Source organism: Marasmius oreades, chromosome 7, assembly GCF_018924745.1.
Source record: "Marasmius oreades isolate 03SP1 chromosome 7, whole genome shotgun sequence".
Taxonomy (NCBI): Eukaryota; Fungi; Basidiomycota; class Agaricomycetes; order Agaricales; family Marasmiaceae; genus Marasmius; species Marasmius oreades.
The window spans coordinates 3,451,013-3,475,837 of NC_057329.1; the positions used below are offsets into that span (position 1 = coordinate 3,451,013).

The 24,825-nt window shown below is 48.3% G+C and overlaps 10 protein-coding genes across 12 annotated transcripts; 4 read left to right on the top strand and 6 right to left on the bottom strand.

Moving 5' to 3' along the window:
- Positions 1 to 908: 908 nt before the first annotated feature.
- Positions 909 to 2,579, top strand: E1B28_011834 (uncharacterized protein; the record flags this gene model as incomplete). Its single annotated transcript, XM_043156889.1, has 10 exons — positions 909 to 975; positions 1,038 to 1,174; positions 1,236 to 1,394; positions 1,452 to 1,530; positions 1,588 to 1,716; positions 1,786 to 1,917; positions 1,987 to 2,069; positions 2,160 to 2,174; positions 2,240 to 2,485; positions 2,547 to 2,579. 10 exons carry the CDS (start codon positions 909 to 911, stop codon positions 2,577 to 2,579), a joined length of 1,080 nt encoding a protein of 359 aa, XP_043006704.1.
- Positions 2,580 to 2,950: 371 nt separating this feature from the next.
- Positions 2,951 to 4,242, bottom strand: E1B28_011835 (uncharacterized protein). Its single transcript, XM_043156890.1, has 4 exons — positions 4,110 to 4,242; positions 3,538 to 4,054; positions 3,245 to 3,476; positions 2,951 to 3,192 (listed from the first exon to the last, which is right to left on the bottom strand). The coding sequence occupies exons 2-4, from the start codon at positions 3,694 to 3,696 to the stop codon at positions 2,966 to 2,968; spliced, it is 618 nt and encodes a 205-aa protein (XP_043006705.1). The 5' UTR covers positions 3,697 to 4,054; positions 4,110 to 4,242; the 3' UTR covers positions 2,951 to 2,965.
- Positions 4,243 to 4,300: 58 nt separating this feature from the next.
- E1B28_011836 (uncharacterized protein) lies at positions 4,301 to 9,214 on the bottom strand. The gene is made up of 8 exons (XM_043156891.1): positions 9,111 to 9,214; positions 8,932 to 9,039; positions 8,649 to 8,883; positions 8,541 to 8,590; positions 8,450 to 8,483; positions 8,198 to 8,394; positions 7,690 to 8,147; positions 4,301 to 7,639 (listed from the first exon to the last, which is right to left on the bottom strand). The coding sequence occupies exons 3-8, from the start codon at positions 8,700 to 8,702 to the stop codon at positions 4,455 to 4,457; spliced, it is 3,978 nt and encodes a 1,325-aa protein (XP_043006706.1). The 5' UTR covers positions 8,703 to 8,883; positions 8,932 to 9,039; positions 9,111 to 9,214; the 3' UTR covers positions 4,301 to 4,454.
- Positions 9,215 to 9,590: 376 nt separating this feature from the next.
- On the bottom strand, positions 9,591 to 10,868 carry E1B28_011837 (uncharacterized protein; the record flags this gene model as incomplete). Its single annotated transcript, XM_043156892.1, has 4 exons — positions 9,591 to 9,985; positions 10,036 to 10,499; positions 10,569 to 10,768; positions 10,839 to 10,868. The coding sequence occupies 4 exons, from the start codon at positions 10,866 to 10,868 to the stop codon at positions 9,591 to 9,593; spliced, it is 1,089 nt and encodes a 362-aa protein (XP_043006707.1).
- A 559-nt stretch (positions 10,869 to 11,427) lies between these two features.
- Positions 11,428 to 12,939, bottom strand: E1B28_011838 (uncharacterized protein). 2 transcript variants are annotated; one of them, XM_043156893.1, is made up of 6 exons: positions 12,857 to 12,939; positions 12,746 to 12,792; positions 12,653 to 12,686; positions 12,406 to 12,599; positions 11,886 to 12,346; positions 11,428 to 11,829 (listed from the first exon to the last, which is right to left on the bottom strand). In XM_043156893.1, exons 1-6 carry the CDS (start codon positions 12,917 to 12,919, stop codon positions 11,480 to 11,482), a joined length of 1,149 nt encoding a protein of 382 aa, XP_043006708.1. In that variant the 5' UTR covers positions 12,920 to 12,939; the 3' UTR covers positions 11,428 to 11,479. The 2 variants fall into 2 exon arrangements, with proteins under 2 accessions (XP_043006708.1, XP_043006709.1); XM_043156894.1 differs by lacking the exon at positions 12,857 to 12,939 and having other exon boundaries at positions 12,653 to 12,826.
- A 903-nt stretch (positions 12,940 to 13,842) lies between these two features.
- Positions 13,843 to 14,160, top strand: E1B28_011839 (uncharacterized protein; the record flags this gene model as incomplete). The annotated part of the gene is made up of 1 exon (XM_043156895.1): positions 13,843 to 14,160. The coding sequence occupies one exon, from the start codon at positions 13,843 to 13,845 to the stop codon at positions 14,158 to 14,160; it is 318 nt and encodes a 105-aa protein (XP_043006710.1).
- Positions 14,161 to 14,613: 453 nt separating this feature from the next.
- Positions 14,614 to 15,205, top strand: E1B28_011840 (uncharacterized protein; the record flags this gene model as incomplete). Its single annotated transcript, XM_043156896.1, has 3 exons — positions 14,614 to 14,923; positions 14,981 to 15,099; positions 15,152 to 15,205. The coding sequence occupies 3 exons, from the start codon at positions 14,614 to 14,616 to the stop codon at positions 15,203 to 15,205; spliced, it is 483 nt and encodes a 160-aa protein (XP_043006711.1).
- Positions 15,206 to 17,498: 2,293 nt separating this feature from the next.
- On the bottom strand, positions 17,499 to 18,800 carry E1B28_011841 (uncharacterized protein; the record flags this gene model as incomplete). Its single annotated transcript, XM_043156897.1, has 3 exons — positions 17,499 to 18,418; positions 18,471 to 18,542; positions 18,608 to 18,800. 3 exons carry the CDS (start codon positions 18,798 to 18,800, stop codon positions 17,499 to 17,501), a joined length of 1,185 nt encoding a protein of 394 aa, XP_043006712.1.
- A 961-nt stretch (positions 18,801 to 19,761) lies between these two features.
- E1B28_011842 (uncharacterized protein) lies at positions 19,762 to 22,812 on the bottom strand (the record flags this gene model as incomplete). Its single annotated transcript, XM_043156898.1, has 2 exons — positions 19,762 to 22,072; positions 22,148 to 22,812. The coding sequence occupies 2 exons, from the start codon at positions 22,810 to 22,812 to the stop codon at positions 19,762 to 19,764; spliced, it is 2,976 nt and encodes a 991-aa protein (XP_043006713.1).
- A 175-nt stretch (positions 22,813 to 22,987) lies between these two features.
- Positions 22,988 to 24,088, top strand: E1B28_011843 (uncharacterized protein). 2 transcript variants are annotated; one of them, XM_043156899.1, is made up of 4 exons: positions 22,988 to 23,458; positions 23,509 to 23,575; positions 23,634 to 23,834; positions 23,885 to 24,088. In XM_043156899.1, exons 1-2 carry the CDS (start codon positions 23,051 to 23,053, stop codon positions 23,509 to 23,511), a joined length of 411 nt encoding a protein of 136 aa, XP_043006714.1. In that variant the 5' UTR covers positions 22,988 to 23,050; the 3' UTR covers positions 23,512 to 23,575; positions 23,634 to 23,834; positions 23,885 to 24,088. The 2 variants fall into 2 exon arrangements, with proteins under 2 accessions (XP_043006714.1, XP_043006715.1); XM_043156900.1 differs by having other exon boundaries at positions 22,988 to 23,575.
- Positions 24,089 to 24,825: the final 737 nt, after the last annotated feature.

Here is a 24,825-nt window from a genome sequence, read left to right on the forward strand (position 1 = left end):
ACGGTTTTTATGGTTTTTATCAATTCGTCTTGCAAGCCGGCCATTTGCATTTTAACGGCTGTATGCTGCAGGGGGGCAGCCGTTTCTCATCGATGCATCGATGCATCGTCCGTCAGTGGCATGTTTTTCCCAGTCCGCCCCCTGTTTCTGTTTTTACTTACGTTCTTTCATTTTAGGTCGATGTTTTAGTAATACTGTCGTGGTTCATGTGTTGTCAAAAAGCGCCGAAATTTTGTCAAACAGTACGTTCCGTTTTTTTCGGAAGTCTTCTACATGTCTTTGCATTTTCGTTAGGTAGCAACGATGCCCACGCTTGACCTTGAGGGGTGTGGATTATTTTTATTTCTCGCTAATGATTTCTTTTGATTAGGTCTCCGAATGTCTGCGAGCGCTGGCCTAGCCATACGTCCATTGGCTTTTTATATTTCAGGATCAGTTAGTTGGCCCACGTTCGTCGGTGAGCTGAAGAATCTCCTTCTGATTGGATTTGATATATCATTTAGAATCTCGTAGGATACACAATCTACCCTGATAAGTACAAGGACAATAAACCTGTCGCCATTTAATATCCACCGTTCGATTTTTTCAAACGTGAAACGACGCATGAGTCATCGCGATTGGACTCGAGGGGGCAACTGGAATGTATTAGGAATGTATGCTCGATTGAAGAACCACTCGAATCGCGGGAGATCCTTTTAATGACGCTGTAAGCTTTGCTGCTTCGAATTTTCCGTTTCACCTATTACTTACTGCTGTGATAAAGTAGGGATCTCAAATTAAATTGATCTTCTCGTTGTGTGGTCAGCCCGCCAAGCTAAATCTGGTTACAGACCCGGTGTTCTAGCTTAAATAACCTCTATCGGACATCCTTCAAACCGTAGTCTAGCTGCATCAACCTCCCCAGAACTATGGCTTCCACCGTTCCTGTCGCTACTGCTCAGCTAATCGGTACATTTGTCGAGACCTTTAGCTATGGTAGGCCCGTACTTACTCATCACCATCATCCGAGACCAACACTGACACGCACATCCTCCAAGGAATTTACATCGCGATTTTTCCTCGATGTATGGCGATTTTTTGGAATCGGTACAAAGGTCGTCAAGGCCAAATCGGTAGTTCAGTCGCTATCTATTTCATCCTCACGATGGTACTCTTGCTCTTGGTGATTACGCTGGTATACATATCTCTCTTTCGCTCTCTTGTAATGCTTGTTTAACGTTCAGCCCTTCCTACAGCACGTCGTTACAAATCTCACCAGAGCTTTCCAAGCCTTTACGGCCAACATCACTGTCGGAGGCGCTGCTGAAGTATACTTCAAGAACGGAAACACCTCCCTCAACATGTGCAAGGTCGCATCGAATGTTACGGTAACGCTTATTGGCGATCTCGTCATGGTACGACTTCCTTGTTCTATATAAACCGTCCTATATTGTAATGGTGAATGTGAACAGTTGTATAGGACTTCCATCATATGGAGACAAACGTGGTGGATTCTGATTCTCCCTACGTGCTTGTTTTTTTTCAACATCGGTGAGCGCTTTTAACTTCATCAACGAAGGTTCCCGGGCCGGCAATAATACTGTTCAGCGATGTCCGCCTGGCATACCTGGTCCGTGGGTGAAGCACAACCAGGAAGCAGCATCCTCAATTCCGCCACATATGAGCGCTCGCTATATTTCTTTGCCGCCACTTTGGCATTTAATTTCGTTTGCACCAGTACGTCCTTCTACTCTATCAGTGATCAGGTGTATTGATGGTCTCTACGTCTCGGTTTCTCACTTACAGTCCTTGTTATTGTCAAACTGTGGCGTACGCGCCGGGGTTTCAAGTTTGTCGCGGTCAATAGGCCTCGTTGGCGTTATTACGGAGTTAGCAGTCACCAGGTGACGAAAATGTTTGCTATCATTCTAGAGTCTGGTGAGTTGGACCTGTTTACCTACTATGCGAGTCCTCGTTGAATTTATTTTTACCTTCCATGAACTATAGCCGCCATATACTCCGCTGCTTTGGTGTGTTTGATTGGAACTGCATTGGTCCATCATTCGGCATATTTCATCTTGTATAATTCGGTACGTTTCGCGCTACGCCCACCTTTTCGCCGTTATCGTTCATCTTTTAAATGACTATCACATCTGCTGACCAACTTCTGACCCCAATAGATGCCCCCGCTTGTCGTCAGTGTTTCTATTTCAGTTTAATTCAAATCGCATATCCTCACTCTAAATCGGTCTTTGAAAAGGGTTCAGTCTTCTCATTTGTCATTTTGAGAAGTACCGTCCAAGACGACAACGACCCTGTCACTGGCACACAGACGTCAAGTTTTACAAGTGCGAACGTGAACGGGGGAGCTTGGGCTTTGCGACCTATCTCGTCTCCTCTTCAAGTTCACATCACCCACGATGTAATCAAAAGGATGCCGGAGAACGACTCTTGGGACGCTGAACTCGGAGATGAATCCCCCGTTGAGCGGGTTCGGGAAAATATGGTATATTAGGTTTGAGGCTGTCGTTGGTTATTTCTTCTGGCCTGATATAATTTGTTGACAGGTACGAACCCTTCGCTGCACAGGTGACGATTAAATGGGATCGACAACCTGCCGACTCTTTTTCAAAACCCTCTTTTATTCAAACCCCCGTCTGATCGTGGTAAATCTCTCAATCAAATCATCGCAGTGCTGCTGTGTGTACTTGTCGCTCGTTAGCATGTCTCAAAAATTTTTACCCAACCGGCATTGTTGCCGCGAATATACTGTGTAATGTGTGTAAACGCCTTTCACCTCAAGATTGGTAATACGAGGAGCAATCGAAGATGAATATTCTTGAACGTTTATTAAGGTTCGGCCGATCTGGCGTGTCCACTACTTATTCGACGGAAATTTAGGTGAACTTGCACGTTGTACTCCACAGACATGATTTATGCACGCATGGCGCAAGGATTGGTAAGAGGAGCAAGCCGCCCATAGTAATTAATATAGGTGGAGGATGACATCGTAGGTAGCGGCGAGTGTTATTGATTTGATGAGGATGGGATTTGGGGATGTACAATCATGACTAAGGTATCCGCAATGACTATAAGACATCGCGAATCGCGATAACGCGTCGTGAAGAGTGGAACCATGAATAGTGAGCCGGAATCGAGTCAGATGTAACACGGGAACCCAGAAATCTTCCAATAACGGAGGAGGAAAACAGCCTGTGGATGGAGACGTTAATTCGTTTAGGACATAGATTAAAATTTTACTAACCTTCCAAGCCCCATAGCCGTGGAGCACTCCTTTCCTCTGTCCTGTTTCCCGTCCAGTTCTGCGCCCCCGATATACATGCCGCCCTTAGTACCATCAAAACCCTAGCCAGGATACGTCTTCTGCACCGAAAAGAATGATGTATTCTGCGTTGTTGAAGGAAACCGTGACGTTTCTGAGTGGACCGGTAAGCTAGAGTCGAGGATGCTGATAATCCGGACGAGAATCGAGAGATCTGATTTTTTGTTAAAAACCTGAGTAAATAGCGACAGCGAAATAGTTCAGTAGAACGTTACCTTCTGTGTTTCTTCGCTTGCAGTTTGTCGCTTGCAGTTTGAGGCGAGCATTTTCGCCGACCACGACGAGACCTCCAATAACTTTGGACTGCATTCAGATCTTTCCGAAGGCTTCGTCAAACTTCCAACGACACCAAAACTCTGCTTCTCGATAACCATTGCTTTCCGCTCTCCCTATGCTCATTCACACTTCGTCCTGCTCCTTAAATAGTTGACGAAAAGGAATGCCGTCGCAGAGGTCAACGGTGCATCTGTTCTCAGTCAGTTGAGTCAGTTGAGTCGAAGTTCAACCTCTTTCTTTTTATCGCATCGCCAGCAACAATGAAGGATTACAGCAGGAGAGTGTGATTATGATTTTGGCATGACGAGTCGCTATAATCATCGGCTGTAGTCATTCGTTTTTGCCAACATCGAAGGATTGAGCTGGAGGAACATGGAACGGGGCTTGTGATGAAACCAGCATGAGGTGAAGTTGTCGGCAATCCAGGTGTCGAAAGATACAATCCGTTCGAATGCTCTGAGAGGAAAAAATTCAGACGCTAGAAATATAGAATCATTGAGTGTCTGCATACCTCACAGTCCAAATCCTCAACTGTCAACCAGTAGCACTTGAACACGCCATGAAATCTTTTTGTTGGATGGTACTGGAGATACAATTGAGCAACGAGCGTTGGTTCGAGATCGATGTCATGGTGAGAGAACAATTTCACCGCGTGCTACCCATTGCGGTGTCTCCTACAATCTTACAAATCTCTGGTCCGTTGGATGAACATTTTCAAACTAATAATTGCCTGAGTTTTGAATACACTGCTCTCTACATAGAAAACGCTACAGAAGACTCCGTAATAGTGTTGTTTCTAGGTTCGTCATTAGAATCCCTCATTCATATCATCTACAATCGTCCATGACATCTTGGGCTACTTATCGTTAAACGATCCTGGTATGCGTGTGCTTTTCTGGGGCCGTGAAATCTGGACTTCGAGCGCATCCACGATCGACAGCAGGTCATCACGAATCAAGATTGCATCATCCAGATCTTTATCCTTTGGGATGGCCCCGCGCTTCAGGTCAGAACTAACGCCGACGAAATTCTTGCTTAAAAAGCTTTGGAGGATTGACAAGGCGCGAGGAATAGCACTTTTTTCGTCATCCGCCGCTTCGACAACGGAACCATCATTCGCAGGTTGAACATTGTCCTTCTGAACGGTATTAGGTGGATAAACTTGAATGGAACTGGCGCTAACGATGGGCTCGAGTATTTCTCCCTTCGAGAACGCTCCTGAGGGGAGCTTCCGTGAGGCGTTAGCGTTAGCTTCCGCGCGACGCGAAGATAATTCAGGATCTGAACTAGCACGCTCAACTTGTGCACGAGAGGGGTTTCGGTTGTGTGAAATGCCAGTAGTGACATTGCCCGTCAAAGGCGAACCTCGTGGAGCACTTATATCTGGTTCAGATTGTGGACGTGGTGCTTCACTTGTTTTTGCCTGGCTTCGACTTGACGTTTTTGAGACGGACTCTGGGGGAGTTTGTGTAGTAGCGCTGCCACCGTAGAACCAGGATCCGACCCACGATTTCTTAGAAGTAGAAGAGTTGCCTGTCTCGCTTTTCGTATCAGGGGGAGACGCATCTGAGATTGTCGGTTTCAGGTCATCCTTCATGGCAACATCAGACCGTGCCGGAGGGGGTTCATCAGATACCAGTGTCGAGGTGTTGGACCTGTCATCGCCTTCCATATCGACCAGAGATGTCGATTCACGCTCCTGGCCAGAGGGCACATCAGCAGCCATCTGGTTGACGGGTGGCCTATGGTGATTTGGTGCGCGATCATCTGCTGGGCGAGTGTTCTCCTCGGTCGATCCGGTAAGTCTCGGATTTGAGACAGTGTGAGGAGCGGCTATAGCATGGTCTGTCACCTGAACACCAAGAGTATCGCTATGCGCGTCCTTCGGAGCCACATCTCCCGAAGAAGGCGCAGAATGTGCAACCGTACTGTTCTCAGATGACTGAACGGCACCTCTGTCGAGCTGTACCTGAGAGTATGATTCCGACCCTGCAAGAGAGCAGACCGATAGCTGAGTAGCAGGAGTTGCCGTAGGAGTTGCCTCGTTATCCTGTGGTGTATAAAAACCGGGGGTCGTTGCTTGGGAAGTTACGTTCGAACCGCTTTCGTTGAAACCCTTTGCATTGGTATCAGACATCGCTTCGAATGACCGCTCAATGGTGCTGTCTACATCGAGGTTGTCACCACGAAGGCTGGAGCCGAGTGGGGAATCCGAGTGGTCCTTTGAAGGGAAGTGATCAGACTCGAACAACTCCATGGAAGGACCTCCACTCTCCTCGTGTGTCTGTTTCCCTCTCTCTCGTATCGTACTCGTTGGTGATGGATTGAAAGAAGAAAGCGAGTTGTGAAGACCTTCACCACTGCCCGCATTTAGGTTCAGTGTGGAATTCGTTTGACTGCTCTGGGTCGTGTCGTGGGGGGTCTCAGTAGCGGGAAAGGGGACGGGTGAAGAAGACTGGCGTCGATTTTCGTGTTGTAAAGGGGTCTCTTCATGATAAACTTCCTCCGTCGTGTCTGCTCCAGGTTTGCTCGAAGAGAGATATGGCCCACCAGCTCGAACCGGCGCTTCCCTTTGTCCCTGAGCAGTATTAGGTGGACCACGAGAGGCGTCAGTGGCATGACCTTGTAGGAAATATTGTTTATGATCCTGTGCAAAAGGAGGCGGATGAACGTGAGGCATCGCCTTTCCACTAACGATATCATTGGCTTGCGATTTCTTGGGAGGCTGAGACCCCACTTTGTCTCCAGAAGTAGGGCTGGAGGGTCTATGATAGGAATTTGAGGCACGGTCATCGTGAGGCAGGGATTGCGGCTGCTTAGGCTGCTGCAACTCCTGCAGTTCTCCACCTTCATCAGCCTTCCCCTTTGGCGTCGAGCGTAATGGGTACGTTCTCAGTCGATCCCCAACTGGTACCAATGGCGGGGTGGATTCCCTGAGACCTGATGGTTGAGTCACTAATCCATGTTGATGTCGGCCTTCAACGGCTTGTTCCTCCTCAAGATGGCTCCCAGTCTGATTGTGCTTCGATAGCTGATTGGTTGGTGCACTTGTCGCGTGAACGGATGATGGTGCTCCGATAGACAGCGTTGGAGCGGTTACGAGCGCCTGGCAAGGACCAATACCGACAACTTCGCTAGACCGTTGCGACCCAGTCTTTGTTTTCACCTCCTGCTCCTCGTGAGTTTTCACATTCGATGTCGAGCCACCAACTCCTACAGAGCAGTCTTGCACCTTCCTGATTGCTGTAGACGATGTAGAGCTCGCAGAGGTATTATGAGCGGCAGAGTGAGCTGAGGTGTATTGAAGGTGAGATCCTCCCTGTGTTAACGCTACAGCCTTTGACTGTTCCCCATTACGGGCCGCCACGTTCGACGACGAGTTCAATTTCGAATTAGCTTGGTCACCGTAAGTGGAGACTTCACGGTTCGAATGTGGAGCTGGCTGCAAATTAGACCGTCTCCCGTTATCGCCCGACCGCTCCAATGGAGATCCTGGGAGTTTGCTAGTCTTCTGACTATGAGAAGGTGCGCTGGTAACGGTATTCGAAGCAGAATGAGGGAAAGTCGGTTGGCCAGTAGGATATGCTTGTCCTGATTGCCCCATGACTGTGTTCGGAGTGGATGGGTGAGCAGTCCCGGAGGTATGAGGGCCTGAGCTTGAAGGATCAAAAGCGGTAGAGACATCAACAAAAGAGGTCTGTAGAGTGTCGAGACACTGTTTTCCATCATCTCGGGTCGACTCTGTCCGGTTCAGACCAAGGGAGATCTGTTTGGACGACTTTGAAGACAGATTGGCTGCGCCACGATCCCCTTTCGTCGGTTTGTGAAACTTTCCAACCATCGACTTCCATGGCTGACCCAACTTTAACTTGTGACGGGGTTTGAGACTACTCTCCTGCTCTTCAGACACCGGCACCTGCAAGGACTTTGCAAGGTTCTCTATATCCGATGCCTGTGAAATCTCCGCAAGCTTTTCAATAATCCTGTCACGCTCGTTCGATAGCTCTTCGATTGCCACAGAATCTTGGTCCTGAACAACATCTACAAGATGGTCAGGATACCTTGTGAATGTCGGAGGAAGTAACGCTTACCTGCAAGATCTTTGTCAAGCTGATTCAACTCCCTATTATATTTGTCAAGCTCCTCGCCCAAAAGTTCTCTTCCCACATCCGTGGCCATGAATGGCTTCCGGGAATCTACCATCTCCATTTGAATACGTAATGGTAGAGGCGGTGATTTCCTGGCTTCATCCAATAGTTGTCGTAAAATGCGTCGGGCTTCATCGCGCGTGTTATTGTGGCGAGTCAGCATTGCGCCTTGCGCAAGTACAGGCTTGAAAAACAACTCCCGTAGTTGTTTCTCCCGGCTTTCAGCCAGAGTTGAATCCACCTCCGCCCAACGGGTAGTGACAATGAAAACGTTCCGAAGTTGCTTATCGCCACAAAGTTTCATGAACATCTTGAGGTTTCTCGTCGAGCTACCGCTCATTCTCACGTCATTGATGCGGTGAAGATACAAGATTCCAGAGAGTACCGTCTTGTCTGAATATCTAAAATAACAAGTTCAGTCTAAGCTCATGCAACAGAAGACTTGACTCACATATTTGTCAGGTAGTCAGCAATTACTGACAGTATCTCGTTGTCGCTTCTAGTCGTGTCATCTAAACCTGGTGTATCGACGAGGATCACCTCTCGATCGTCGTCTAGAAGGAAAGGAAGAGTTTCTGCGACGTCGTGGGTACATGACTGCAGACCCTTTCCGACGGAGAGGCTTCCTCCACTTGCTTTGTTGATGAACTGTCAAGGGAGGAATTTTAACAACAAGTAATTTCGACATAAAGTGTATCTTAACAGTAGTTTTTCCGGTGCCGGTACCACCCACAAGCCTGTAACAAGAGATATTAGAATCAAACACAAATAATGGCAGATTGACGTTCGCTTACATCACTTTCATGGTTTTCGTAGACTTGGGTTTTGTTTCGAATATTCTGAGCTAATGAGACGTTAAATTTTGTTTAGCCCATGATGCGCACAGCGGGATAGATTGTTACCTTGGACTCTGATGAGTTTTTCTCCTGTTTCAAAGTCCGAGTTTCCGTGGGCATAGCGGTTTCGTCTTGTTCAGAGGAATGCAGCGTGCTTGAAGTCCAAGTTGAAGTCTTGACTCTGCGTTACTACACCGACTCAATACTTTGCGTATTATGTACCAAAAGCCTTGAGATGACGATAGAGTTGCACTCGTTGAAACAATTGAAATGACGAGGGGAGGGAACCTGTCAGTGAGGCCTGAAAACGTTGAGACTGGAGATTCGTTGAACTGTGCATCAGACTCACATATGTCCTTCATCCCAGCCCGACGAAAACCGTCAATCGATAAAACGTCAGACTTCCAAGCCCTTCCAAGCCCCTTAATCTCAGCCCATGCCAAAAACGATCGTCAGCCTGGAAAAGTAAAAGTGTGTCCACAACGTGTTCAGATCCTAGCCGGAATGAGCTTAGCAAGGTAGACCGACCGTCTCGTGTTTTGCGTTTACCGATCCACAGATGCATTTCTGTTTTCCAACTACATGTTTCAAGCTAACAGGAATTGAGTCGACGGAGAAAAAATAAGTGGTGTGACGCATCACGGTGACAGTGACTTCCACTGGTTGCCGGTTTCCCACAAAACAAATTTCCAAATGCAAATGGATTTCGCTCATCCTCAACTCGTACCGACTTTTTGAAGCAATCGATAAGAGTGCGGCATTTACGAACTTCGATCTTGCTAAGCCTCGGAAAGGTGATCGAATCCATGCACGATGCACGAGGCGATACCCAAATTGACTCAGGAATGCAAAGAATTGTGAAACAGCCAGTGGCATCAAACTCGCTCATGATATGCAAGACGACAGGCTGAACCACCAGTTAAATAAGCAAGTTTCATCCCCAAAGAAAGGTATGTTTTGGTTTACTTGATTGGCATCGAAACAACTACTTTTACATACACAGTAGTATTAAAAAATATCTTGCAAGAAATGAGGATTCTCGACATCGGTGTTGACATCCTCGTTGACCAAGACACTAAGTATCACCGTACTTCCGAGCTTCAGAGCCGCAACAATCACGGAAAGTATGCTGCCCGCTGCCAAACCTCTCCTAGTACGTTGGGCTGACTTCCTTTCTTCATCTTTGGGTAGCTTTCGTGAGGTCTGCAAGTTCACTGCTACCTCTGGATCGCATTCGGTCATGGTGGCCTTGTTTACCCTCCGCTTGAGATCCTCGTTTTTTAGGGCAAAGTCTCTCGACATCGTCAGGGCATGAGTTCTGGCTCGCAAGACTTCAGTTCTCAGTTTCTCTATCTCCGCCTCCACCTCTATACGTGCTTGTTCATCTTGAGTCCTTAACGCTTCTGGATGACCGTCAGATACTGCATTGTTCGGGTTGATTCAGGAAACATACCCTCCTTCTCTCTCCGAAGGCCCCGAATCGTGCCCTCATGCTTAACCATTAACACAAGGAGTTCGCGACCAATCTCTGCACCAGCGGCTGTCTCTTCAATACCTTTCCGCTCGACAGCAAGCTCAATTTGAATGCGCAAAGGCCGAGGTTCGGCTCTCCATACCAAGGGAAGAAGTATAGCTCGAGCTGTCTCTGGCGTGAGGTCGTACCGAACCAACTGTGCGCCATTATCGAGCATGGGTTTGAAGAAGGCTTCATTCCGTCGCAATTCTGCTTCTCGAGCCTCACCAACCTCCAGTGGGACCTGTCCCCAATTAGTGGTCACTATCATTACATTCCCAAACGCAGCTTCGCCACACAATTTCTCGAATATTCTGAAACTCCGTGTTGAGGATGCACCCATACGGACGTCAGAGATTCGATGGAGATACACAAGCCCCGCGAGTTTTTGTTTTTGGCGATATCTGGGAGATCGTCAATTGTCGTTTAGAAGAGACGGCACTCGGAACTAGTACACTGGAAATACCACTCACAGTTCACCGAGAAACATAGCGATCGTATTCAAAGCGCTGGCATCTCCTTTCGTCGTGTCGTCAAACCCTGGAGTGTCGACGAGTGTCACCTGTCGACCGCCAAGCTCAAAACCCGGTGATAACTGGATAGCGGAGGTGCAAGACTCTAGACCATTACCGACGCGAAGCATACCATCGTAGCCTGAGGCTTTATTGATGAACTGAAATTAATCGCGGGTTGTTTAAATAAGTCGGTTCTCTTCTGACAAGCTTTATGGGATCATAGCTCACTGTCGATTTGCCGCTCCCAGTAACCCCCATTACCCTGTCAACGGCGTGCACAGTCTTCAGAGCTGAAGCTTCTTGAGGGGTGGTGGCCACTCACATCACAACAGCAGCATCGCTGCTGGAGTTAACCTAAGATCTTTGCTGAGTTTTACCGAAATTCAGGTTGTGCTACTAGTCAAAATGAATCTCACTGCGTTGAACCTTGGATCCGAGTCTGTGTACATGGGAAGGGATTTGAGCGACAGGCCTGGTGTTGGACTAGGTGAGGGAAGAGATATGTATTTATTTGAGTACCACGACCCCGGCAAATCCATACATATGCCTGAGAACTGTTTCTTTTGTTCATTACACTATAACATAAATGAAAAATTGCGTACTTTGATCAGATCAGATTGTTTGAGGTGGGCTCAACATGAAGTCCGAAGCGTCAACTGAGGAATCGATATGAAGCGATTGTCACGTCAGCGAGGAAAACATGTGTACTTGTGGGCGGCGTGTGGGTGAGTTTCCGACATGGTGTCAGTGACTCATTAGATTACGGCCAAGATCGATTGAGAGAATTCCACCAGTAGAATTCTAAAATGTATGTAAAGCAGTACATCTCCGAAGTCACACAAGAACACGATCATACGGACCAGCGCCATTTACATGATTGTACACTCATTGGTTCGACGTTTCCTTCCTTTCGCCTCCAAATGCTTCAATCGCTTGTTTGCGTCCGCCAACTGGCGTTGCAGGCTCTTCCTTTCTGCGGGCGGAGCACCCTTCTTGAGGTCACGGATCGCACGTTCCAGATCTTCGACCCTCTTGCGGGCAGCCTGTACATCGTCTTTCTCCTTCTGCTCAAAATTTCCTTTATGTGTTGCGTAGTCGGCCGTGAGCCTCTTCCTGTCTTCCCTAAGTCGGGCCAGCTCATCCTCCAAAGCCCTCACTGCTTCGGCTACCTCCTGTCGCGCTGCCTGTCGTGCCGCATTTTCTCTGATCTTGAACTCCTCTGTGTGAAAGACTCGTCAAATGAATTGGCGATACGAGATCGGCTACTGAACTAACCTTCCATTTCTTCTTTGATTGCTTTGATCTCCCGTTCATGCTTCGCAATGAGGCGAACTATTTCGTCGTTGACCTCAGACCCAGCAGCAGTCTCCCCCAAATTCTTGTTTTCATCCACGACCTCGGTCTGAATGAGCAGAGGTAAAGGCACGTTGTCGACCAAGCTCTTCAGGATGGAGTGAGCTGATTCAGGTGTATTGTCGTAACGAACCATCCGGGCTCCCTTTTCTAGCACGGTTTTGAAGAAAAGATCCTTTGTTATCAGCTCTTTTTCCCGAGCCTCACCCACATCAAGAGAAACCTCCGACCACCTGGTAGTGACAATAACGACGTTTTTCAAACTTTCTTCCCCGCAAAGCTTTCGAAACATCCTGAAGCTTCGTGCTGAGATTCCGCCCACTCGAACATCGGAAATTCGATGGAGGTAGATGATTCCGGCCAATTTCTTATCGCCTCTGTACCTGTTAAGCACAATGGACCGTCAGAATATAACGACGCTAGCATAGTTTGGGATACCTACATCTCGGCGAGAAAGACGGAAATCATACTCAAGATATCCGTATCTGTCCTCGTCGTGTCATCGAACCCCGGAGTATCGATGAGTACAACACCCTTCCCGTCAACGTTAAACGCTGGAGAGGTATCGATAGATGATGTGCATGATTGAAGGCCTTCTCCTACAGGGAGCTTCCCTCCGCTTGCGGTGTTGACGAACTGAAGATAGTAGATCAACACCTCGGATCGATATACATCTCTTGACTACTCACGCTGCTCTTCCCGCTACCAGTAGTGCCCATCAGACTGAAGAGCCAAATGAGATGACTTCTTCTAAAGCATGTAAATAGAGGAACTAGGCATACGCTATGACTGCCTTCGTTGGATCCAGCGCATCGCCAATATCGTCCTCCTAGAAGCGAAAACTTAAGTGAGCTATTGCACTTTCACGACGGAAGTAAGATGCTAGTCCTGACCATAGAGACTGATGGATCAAACCTTCGAAAGGGGGAGTCGAATAACCTTCTTGGTCTCGTCATCGGCAAATGAGTATTCTGGCGGAATGGAGAGGAAAGACAGGAACGCGGCTTTTATTCCCAGGAGTACTTGCACTCAAAAAAAATAAATTCACGAGGATGCAACGAGGCCAAGAACGACGTCAATAATTCACGACGCCAGAGGATGACGAAGTAGAACTGAAGCGCTCGAACGAGTCCACCACAGCTATGAAACCACGCGTTTGTCGCATCGTTATTCCGAACGGCCTCTCGAAGCTGTCGAGGCATCTAGATCCGAAACACTGGCCCAAAATGCCGTATGAATGGTGTTGGTTATCGTGGGAGGTTTTGCTCCCACATGCCAGAACACGAAGGTAAACGGTGAGGCATCTGAAGGACAAGAAGGCCAGTGCGCCGAAGCGCTGAATGGCACCGTTGAGCGGAACTCTCTATCGTTTGTCATTCGGCGTAAAGAATTGAAAGCTCGTGTAGACCAGGATGATGATGCTGCGACAAAGGTTCATATTTGATGACCGATTGAAGGAGACCCGCACTGCTATGCGCGTGGTGGTTGGATTGCAGGTATAACCACCGCAAAACCAGTGCTGCGCCAACGTTACAACAACATGGATAGGATCTCCTTCCAACAAACAAAACCGTCTGTTTGTGATAGTATGACAAGAAGGACTCCATGGTAAAAGGAACAGAGGAAAATGTCACATGTCAACCGCCGCCGTTCGATCGTGTGAATCACCTTCTTAATTGAATATGTATCACGTGATCAAAGTAGTACTTTTTTTTTCCCCTGCTTTTCCACAACGTTAACGTTCAAGGGCCTTTCAATCGAAAATATCAGATTCCCGGCTCGATTTGAAAATCGCAAGCGGCTTTCAACTTCGTATGGTTCCGATACTCGATTCATTATCCGCGAAAGCTGCCATGCTAAAAAAGTAATACAGGTTCACATGCACAACCACCTCAGCGGCAATTTTCTAAATCTTACGGTTGCAAGGGGAGTATCTGAACTACGCGTTACTGCTTTCTCATGCCGCCCATGGGCGCAGATGGCTTCATTCCCAATACCTATGTCTGTCTTCACGGCATCCCTGAACCAGTGCACCCTGGCCCTTGAACAATTCTCACCGCCGTCACTACTCGGCGATAGCAAAGATGAAACGAGGAATCAGGAGAAGATCAGTCAAGCGGATTCACGTATTGGCAGGAGGCTCAGTTCCTCGACGTCACGTCGCGGTCACGCAACCTTTGTTCGACAGGAGATCTAAGTCGAAGGTCGAACCAGTGAAGACGATGGCCCCTGGTCACAAAACGATACTTTCCATACGGAATAAAACCCATCTACATACGATACATTTCTCCATGCGGTATGCAAATAGGTTGTTAACCCGGAATATGGAAGGCCTACAACCCCCCCCCTTCAAGGTCCATAAGGTCGCAAAAATTATTATCAACCGTAAATATAGAGTTCGAGGGACGCGAAAGGGCAAGGGTGCGTTTCAAACCGTTACATTTACATACTATGAGGGCTCTAATACGACCTTCAGGTACCCATCTTTCTTTAGTCCAACCGGAAGCGTATCAACTAGATACATTTGGTCGGGTCAATGGCGGGATGCCGTGAGGCACTAGGGCAAGAATAGCCGCGCGGCAGGAGGTGGAGAGGATTGCTTCTAGGATATAAAAGCAGCTGTGAAAACCTAGGGTTTATCCAGCAGAAAATGCGCCTTTTCTCCTGTGTCATTGCAGCTCTCGCTGGAACAGCCTTCGCCGCTCCTAGTAGCATCGAGCAGCGACAGGTCAATAGCAACCACGGTACCATTGTGACACCCACAAGTGGTTCCTCACTATTGTCCGGTGGAACATTTGACTTCAAGTATATCCAGTCCGATTGGTGCCACGACGGATACAGCCCTGTCGATGTCTATCTCACCAGCTTCGCCCCAACAGCTGCGAATCTGAACTCTGCCGGTGGATTCTCCGAGGGTGATTACACCTATTTCTTTGGTTCTTTCCTGGCAGCGAACTTTGGTGAGTTTAACGGTTCTAACAATCACAAAACATTATTCCGCTTACCCGACCGCACAGGGCTCCCTGTTATCACTCCCGCTGTCCCAACTAGTCTAACACTTCCCGCCCTCAATGGGATTTCAGCGGGATCCCAACTATTCCTTGCCGTTGTTGAAACTGCTAGGAGCTGCCCGCCCGTAAGCTTCCTCTATACCTCCATTTTTCGTGAGATTGATTGATGATTTACAGGGAAATGTTCCTCCTCAATATGGCCTGACCTCCACCGCCATCGTGTACGGTTGAACCCGGACAGGTCCGAAACAGGAAAAAGGAACTTAACAACTAGATTGTATCGGGTCTGCGTAATTTAAATAGTTAAAAACCTCGATTAGATGTAGAAGTTAGAACGCTATCACTCCAGGATCGTCGATAACCGCTTGTTACGGGAAGTATCTCGTGTTCGATATTGGAGGAGAATGCAAAGAACGCGATTTTGTCTGGGGACTCAGCGAGAATCTTGTCGGAATCGAAGGGGAATGTGTTACTAGCGTGGCGAAGGAGTTCGAAGCTTCTGAACACTTAAAACTCAAAGCCACTTGGTACTTCCGGTCTTTTAAATTTGTACATGAGGCTAACAGCTGAGATGGCGGCCGGAAGTTAAAGGGCAATGTTAGAGATGTTTCATGAAGGCCCAAACTCCAGTTCTCCAGCATGGGCATCGCGGCGAGGTCTCGGCAAGCTCGGCAAATGCGAGATACACGTAAATTCCCACCCCAGATTTCGTTGCATCCCTCCTCCATCCTCACTGTCAAAGCACATCAACCCAGGACAAGAAGGCATGCAGGCACCAGTGATATTCAGAACCGAAGTTATACTGAACGTGTTTTGAGCATACAAATGGAAGCGTCAGGGAACTGTCAGGGAATATGAAGGCTGTGACAGCCTACAGGCACAGGAGTCAGGACTGACGTGTTTGTCGTCGGCCACCGATTGGAACTTCACGAGGGCACATCTAAGGCGCGACTCGGACACATTCATCTATCATATCATCTCCCACTTTCCCTTATTTTTCATACGTGTTAATCCCAAAGTCGCCATTAAACTCTGAACACTGTTCTTGGGTCTTTTGGTACTACGCTCTCAAGTTTAACCTCTTGCGGATAGTTTGTTGAAAATGGAATGATTAGTTGCGCTCACATGGACCCGAAAGTCGACAGTCTAAGGCCAGGCCGGGATCAAGTAGCCCAACTGCCCGGTGAGTTTCCTCTTCGTATCTTCAATATTTGAAATATAACTCAAGAGTCAGTGACTAGTGACTCGGCACTGGATGGCGATCTTGCCTGCTTGAAAGTATGTATCGGTTGAAGTTGCCGTCAAGAATCTAGTTTTGATAAAGAGTAACATCGGCTTTCAATCATGCAGAACTTCGATACCCACCATTCACAAGGCGAAAAGACTTCACCTGCCGGCCGTCGCAGTGACAGTGATCGGGGATCTTTTAGGCTTCCCCAGAGCTTCTTCACCCACAGTGTTCTACTTTCACGACAAGCCAAAAATGAAATACGACCCGAAGAATTGCTACTCCATCCGTCACATTAATCTACACACTGGGAAAGAAAACACAAATGCCTGACCTGTCCACTCGCGTTCCGTTTCCTCAAGCATTTAAGAAAGCGTCTCCGTATCCATCCCAGTCGTTTCTGCCTTGGTATACCCAACTTTTGCTTAGGTACTCGACTGTATTTTGATTTGACCACATCCCAGATGTCGAAATCGGGGACAGAGATCCCTCTACTTTCCAGCAGACACCAGGAAAGGATGAGCCTGAAGCCTCACCTTGAAGGATTAGAGTCTTGCAAGAACATCCGCACACATTCACCACTCAAAGACGCACCGTTGCCTATCATGCCATGCGTCTCGTCCGGGTGGTTCGACGACGACCGACACGACTACCTGAAAGTTTCAATAATCATTTCCGAATACTACAATAGACGGGGCCACAGTCTGTGGTGATCAGAATAGCAATCGCCATGCTACAAGAAGTAAAACCAATATCACCAACAATTACGAGTGTTGCTACGTGGCTCTTAGTCGGCACAAGGGCAATGAGCCTGCAGGACGTTCATAACATTCTTTATAGCATAAATTTCCTTCCTTAATCTAAACATGTATGGACGTTTCTTGTATGATGCATCATCGGTCTGCCTCGCTATGTACGCTGTTATCCAGTAACCATCCACAGTCTGATCATATGAATACCAAAGAGAAACGCGTACACTCGATAGTTTGATAACACTCTTTCTCCCCCCTAGTCCGTGGAAGAACTACCACGCCTGCGCCAGACGTCATGACACCGGCGCCCAAGGGAGTCCCTGTAAGAGCGCTCCCATCGTTCAACCTTCGATGGATAGATGAGGGCAATTTAAATAATCAAATCCTGTACAATATCCCGCAACAAAATGAGCAAATCGTTCAATATACAGAACCAAAAAATCCGCCTTCCCATTTCACCGATTCACAGCAAAATTCCATTGGGGGGGGGGTCGTAGCCAGCGAATGACGATCCCCTACCGTCAATGGATGCATGTCAATGGCCTCAGTTCGAGTCGACAGCCATGAAACCCGCTGGAGGAGAAGTAGCAGCGGTAGAACTCGGAGGAGCGGATGCATTATCTACACTCCGATTGTAGAATGGGTTATTGTAAGGATTTCTTGGTCCAGTCAACGATGGCTGAGAATCTGGGTGTGACCCTGGCTGGGTTGATGGAGGCCCCGAGGTGTCCGGGTCACTTTGGGGAGAGGAAGAATATTGATACGGAGGGTGCTGAGCGTATTGATGATAAGGAGGCTGGTTTTCATTCGGACTGTGCCGATTCGGAGAACGTCGGGGTGGGAAATGACTTTCGTCCTGAGCGTATTGATGATGCTGAGGCTCGTACTGGTTCGAACTGTACCCATTCGGAGAGCGTCGGGGTAGGTAGTAGCTTTCGTTCGGATGGGGTGCTGAAAAAGGTGGAGGATGGTTTCGCGGAGCACCGTGCGGGGGTTGAAGGTATCCGTACGAGTAGGGTGGGTTATACGAAGGCGGCCCAGGTGGCATATTTGGATCGGTCATGTCTGGATGAGGCAATTGTGGCCGGGGTGAATACATGGGATAGTTCGGATTGGTATTCATTTCAGCTTGCTTATGATATTTCGCCGTATTGACCTCCCAATCATCTGAAGGCGTTCGAGCCCGGGTGGCATTCATCCTAGGAGGTTGTTGAGGATATCCTGCATACTCATACTCCTGTTCCTCCGGCAGAGGACTTTTCCTGGGCCCTCCTAACCCATTCGCGCCATTTTGAAATGGGAAATCATCTGCGGATAGAGTTTCGTTGTGGGGCTGCTCCGTTATCGTCCTAGTTCTGGCAGGAGGTGCAGAACGTGGTGGAGTAGCCCAAGGCTGTTCGACCGAGTCTGTGTACTCCTCCCTGCGACGAGAAGAGGGTGCGTCACCGGATTCCCGAGTTGGTCCTGTCGAAAGACTCAGTTCACTAAAAAATGTATCAGATGTATCAAAGCGCACCACTACCATAGAAGTTTGCAGTATTTGATAGTTTCCTTTTATCAGTCTTGGTCACTTTATTTCGACGATGATCTTCGAATTGCAAGCAGGCTTCCGTCAACAATGGTTCCCGATCAAACACGAAATGGTTCACGTACTGTTATAGACATGGTTATAGGAATCATAGTTATTTGTATATCCCGTGTTGTATGAATCTTTGTTGAAGTTGGTATCGCCGTAATTGTGCACGACTTGATCACCACTTGCGAGGTTGTTGATGGTAGACGAGCCGATGGAAACCTCGCTCGCACCTTGGAAAATGTGCATCAGTGGGGGAGGTTGCGGGGCCATTTGTTCTTGCTGATGGGGAGAAGAGGTAGAGAGAGGGCCAGTCTGAGCAGGAGATATAGTAGGTCGAGAATTTAAAAAAAGAACGAACTTAGTGCAATGCTAAGCAGTGTTCGATTATTTTCCTCTACAGCATCTGTGGACGGAGGTGAAGGACACGAGGTTGGGTAGTTGTGACAAACACCGCCTTGTACCGATGACAAAACATTTGAATTGCGAAGATCAAAGTAAATGAATTAAGGAGTGCGAAAAAGGCAGGATTGACCCAAGGATTGCCCAGCGGTTGCTACTTGTCGGGCAAGTATAGTCATATGTTCAGATTGAGGCACAGGTTTATTCGCCTTGAGAAGGATCCATACAGCTTTGGATGGCTTTGAGTAAAGTCAAGGAAAGTGAGTGCCAGGCGCCATGGGAGCAACATGGGAGTGCAGTTTAAGTTAAGCGTGCAGCGTGATAGTACGCGCTGGCGGTGTTTGAAACAATACACGTGGAAGCACAAAGTACGGTCAGACACTGTGTACATTTCCACTTAACCTTTGTATGTACAAACAGCAAACCAGGCAAATCCCAGTAAGAAATGAGTAGAAGCAGAGATAGAGTCGTATCGCGTCGTAAAAGTCATAAGCATTAGATATCGTATAATAAGCCGTGAACCAAGGAACGAGGCTAGTGGGGGACATAGAGTCAGATATATGTGAGGAGGGGTTGGGGGGTCTCGAAATCGAAAGTGAAGGCGGAGTTACAACGCTGCAAGCAAGAAGTAGAATCACAATAATGATATGCCCAAAAAAAGTAAAAAAAGGAGCTTGAAATAAGGAAGATAAAAACGCAAAATGGCAACCAAGTAGGGATTCCGCGCAGACAAAGATCAGAAAAATCAGTAGTCATCCTGACCACGAGTAACCCACCAAATCCCAAAAGCACCTATCAAAAACCCCGGAAATGCTCCTCCCCACAACACAAGTCACCTCCCTCTCTTCTTCAACAACACCTTCGCAACGACCATACATACTCCCAACCCCACAAGAGCGATATAGGGAGGTAAATCGATCACAGATTGTGGGTTCGCATATCTAGATGTCGGAGAGCCGAAACCGCCAGGAGTGAAATCCAAATTCGAAAAAAGGAACCTTCTGGCCTTGTCGGCCGCAGAAGTTGCAGGTGCAACATCATCGTCCTTCGATTCCTCGGGTAACGGCGTAGGAGACTTTCTCGGCGTATCGAAGTTGTACTTGGCTTCTGCCTCTGCAACCTCTCTCTTCAACTCTTCAACATTCTTCTCGACCTCTCCAAGCCTCTTTTTCATCGCCTCAACCTGAGACCTAGTCTTGAGCACATCAGCAATGAGCGCCCGAAGTTCTTGTTCGTCTTCCAGCTCTTCTTGCTCCATGGTCTTGCCATATTGAGCTACAGCGACTTGTTCTTCCTTCCCCTCGACCGCAGAGCCCTCAGGTTGTGGTTGTGGTTGCGGTTGAGGTAGAGTAATAGCCGTGAGAGGAGCAATCAGAGACGATTTGTCGGCCGGAGGTGTAGGTAACGGTCGAACCACCGCCGCCATCTCCCTTTGTTCCGCTATCTGCTGCTCACGCCTGACAATCTCCTCCATCCTTCCAACAGTATCAATACCCGCACTATTAGTGACCTCCCGTTCAACGACCGTAACGGGCTTGGGATGTACAAGCCCCATTCCAGATCCATCCACGGATAAAGGTGGTAGTTCCGTCGTAACACGCATAGGACTAACAACTTGCGGAGGTATAGGGGTAATCTTACGGCTAGGCAGAATATCCGTCGCCACTATGGGCGTAATAACACGTTTGGCGTTGGCCATATCTGGCGCTAACGGCGAAGATGACGCAGCCCGAGATTTAGGTAGGGGTATCGAAAGTGCTGCAGGATTGACAGGTGACAGTACCGAAGGCATTGGTGAAGACAGTGAGGGTGACACGACGTTTGGCCGTGTCGGAACCCTCTTGACGGTGATAAAACCTATGGCTCCTTCTCCTTCTCCGTCGTCGTCTTCGTCTTCCCAAGCATGAACACCAACACGTTTCTGCTGTTCCTTTCCTTTCCCTTTCCCTTTCCGTCGGACACTATCGCCTGCACCTTCGAGAGCGAGAAGTTCCTCGACTGTCAACTCGTCATCGGCTGGGCCTCCTGCGGATGGGGGAGGAGTAGGCATGGGACTCGTGATGTTGAAAGGATGGGTGGAAATGGTGACGGTACCCTTGATTGGTAGGTTAGGAGGTGGAAGGGAGGCAGGGGGTGGTCCTGGCGGCAACGGCAGTGGTCTTGACGACGAAGACGAAGCCGAGGAAGTCGAAGACCCAGTATCGTGCTTCTTCACCATTGGGTATGGTTCGAAATCCCATGTCGGTATCGCAGGACCTGTATGATTCGCTTTAACGGTCGTGACCATATGATGATCATCCTCCTCTTCATGCGCGTACATCTTCGTAGGAGACTCGACTGGTAAGTCAACAGCCATCCTGATTTTATTAGGTGAACCAACTTCGCTTTCACTGCTCATACTAGTCCTCCTCTCCCTTTCCAACTTGACACGTCCTCTCTGCTTCAGCAACTCCATATCCCGAAGTATCCTCCCTTTACTCTCCCCGGATAGCATTCGCGAGTGCGTAGGAGATGAAAGCACATCGCTACGTTCTTCAATCGGGGAAGGTGATGGTTCCGAATCAGAGGTGCCCTCATCTACGCTGGCAATCCTCTCGAACCCTTTAGCCATCCCCTTGACCCTTCCTTTCGCATGTCTATCACCGGTAGGTGGGAAGCCAAAACCCGCCGGAGATTTTTCACCTGGAAGCCCGGTGTATTGTTCAGGTGGTTCAAAGAAGTCACTCGAAGTAAGGAAACGGCCCGTTCTACCACCCTTGGCCCTGGTGGAGCCTTTGGAAATCGATTTGAACCTCGCAGACCCTGTACCATCCGAAATGGACGTCGGCAAAAGAGGGAGATTCAACGGGCTCGAAGATTGAGATTCCGAGAGGTCCTCTACAGAAGAACCCGATTCTGCAGAGGAGTACATCGGGCGCTGAATGAAGATAGTCTTGCGATTGTTGGGGGTCGTCTCGTCTTCGTCTTTGGCAGGGAATGGAGATGGAGCGGATGTTTCATGGAGGCCAGGGGGTGGAGGTGAAGAATCACCGTTGTCACTGTCATTGTCCGAAAAACCCCAGATACGGCCTTTGAGAACATTCTGTCGGAGATTGCGGGAAGTGGAAAGTAAGGCTGTTCGCCACAGCTTGTTCATACCGTATCTGGAAAAGACATAATTAGTGTTGATAATTCCGAGTGAGATGCAACTCAAAAAAGAAAAGAAAACCATTACTCACTCCTCCAATTCTTCTTCACCCAGCCTCAAAAAGACCTTTCCGCTAATCTTCCTCTCCCGCATAAAGTTGGCAATATCATTGGCAATGGGTGCAGGTAGCTCGCTTGGGCCGCCACCTGTGACCCTCAACGCAGTTGCAAGATACACTGAGAGCTGCGACGGCGTCCATTGCTTGGGATTCGGAGGCAAGTCCTCCAGCGTCAGAGGTGCCGTGGTTGACGGTGGCGGCGTACCTGAGGTGAATACTGTTTCAGATCGTTTCAACCTCCTAGGTTGATGAGCAGGGGGTGGTCCAGTATGCAAGTTCCCGTTCTCTTCAGAATCAGAGGGTGATGGAGAAGGCGGTGGGATAGGTAAGGGCCTAGGAATCTCGACACTGGAAACACTCGAGCTAGTCCTATGCCTTTTGTTATTCGACGGGGGAGTCAAAGGAATGTAATGGTGTTTCGTATGCTTCGATGAAGAGGAATTTGACCTAGATAATAGAGCCGTGGAAGTCGTTTTAATGGCATATGGATGAGGATTCGGTTTGAGCTGCTCTGGGTCAGGCTTCTCTGGAGATCTGAGCTGCACATCCTGGCTCGGGGTCTGCTGGTATTTGTCGGGTGAGGTTGATCTGTAGTTGAAAATTGAGGGGGATTTAGCAGGAAATGTGAATGTCTGCATGGGGGAAGGGACTGGTGAATTCGTTGGTGAGCTCATCGTCACAACTGACTCGCTCATCGTCCCAGACGACGAGCAGTACGATGTCTGGGAAAGAGGAACTGATGTCACGCAGTGTGACGACCGACGAGGGGTTCAACATCGGGCCGGGTCCGATTTATGTGCCTGATGACGTCCTGATTTTCTTGTGCACAAGTCATGATCATGAATTTCCCCAACTTTCTTTCCTTATCATAATTCCATGACAGCCTCACTGGACCACGGGAAATCTTATTCATCTAACTCAATCTCGGATGCGACGAGCGAGAGCGGAACCCAGCTCAATACCGACTCCCGGCAGATTCATGGACGACGACGACGCCGCCGCAGGGGAGGAAAAGACAGGAAGCTATCTGTGGGTGGCGAAGGTGGTTTGGAGGCTGGAAATGGGCCTCTTGGTCATGGAGAGCAGCGGACTATTGTAGAAGAAGCGGAAGAACATCCATCAGAGGCCGTCCTCAACGATTCAAAAGGGAGCGACAGCTCCTCGCCTCCCACCACAAAGGCTAAGAGCGGCAATGGCGACCTGAAGTTGAGATTAGATATCAATCTGGATGTGGTGTTAGAACTGAAGGTCAAGATTCATGGAGATATAACACTGACTTTACTGGTGCGTGTATTGAATTCTGACGGCAACAAATGAACTGTATCTTCAAACAGTAATTTCAACGTCGTCGAGTTTTGCATATGAAAATTCTCAACTCCTCGACGCCTCCAGAATGAACCTGTATGTACTCGTGTTTTACAACAAGGCGGACAGACTTAACCCATTCAATTCTCTCAAGAGCTCTGCCATGCCACTACTTATTTTCAGACATTTTTCGGTTATCTCGGGACTTTGTATCGTGAATCATATTTGATGCCTCGATCGTGCGGGTCGTAGGCCTTGCCACGACTCGTTTGCGACCCTGGTCTGAAAGGACTATCACGGAAAATAACATACGAGCACACAGAAGGTGATCATCTCAGCCGCAAGAAGCCCAAAGGTAAGGCTGTAATATATGGTCATCGTGCAGTTCTGAAAGAGCGGTATAAGTGTTGCACTGTCAAGAGTATAGGTGCACCAACCTTTTCTTAGTTGAAGAAATTGGGAGACGAGATGGTCGTTTTAGAGCAAGGGGATGTGCGCCGACGTCTGACGTGCTGGCCGCAGCTGGACTGGCATGACATCACTTACACGCACATTTGTGACATCCGTGACATTTGTGACCACCCATCGTTTCATGAACTCATACAAGCTTATGACCCGGCCCTTTGTGCCGAGTTTTTTTGCATGTTTATACACCTGCTTACTTGTGCTCTGTAGGAGTTCTGCAGGTAGTGAACAGCATGAATCACCCATGGGGGGAAAGTTTGTGTCCCTTGGCCCACTGTATTCATATCACATGACCTGTTCTGTGAACATCCTGTGTCAGAGGCGTAATTACACCTGTCCTACCCGTTACCCATGGAAAAAAGTATGGTGGGTATGGGACTTGTACAGGGTGACTAATCCATTCCAGCCCCATCCCATGCACAGGAAAACCCACCAACCCGTGCTGTTCCAACTTCCCTATCTGCAGGTATGGCCATGCTCTATCCCATTTTACAGGTACAAACCCATGGGGAAAGTATTCTGTGCCAAATCAGTACATGTTGTATAGTGGGTGACATAAATAGCAGGTGGAGGACTTGTACTGTGTACAGAACTTTGTACAGGGTGGCCTACCCCATTCCCTCCCTGTCCCATGCACAGAAAAACCTGTAACCTGTGGAAAAACAGTACAGTTAGAGAAGGGGAGAGGAGACAGTGAGAGATGACAAATTATTACCAAAAAAGTGTGTGGGAATATAAAAGTTACATCTCATAACAGTTGAAGTATAGATGCATGTCAGATAACAGTAGGAATAAATAAACAGGAACATGAAAAATACTACGTTACTGTAGCTCAAAGGGAGGGGACATTGTCGTGCACGCAGGAAATTTCGATCTCCGCT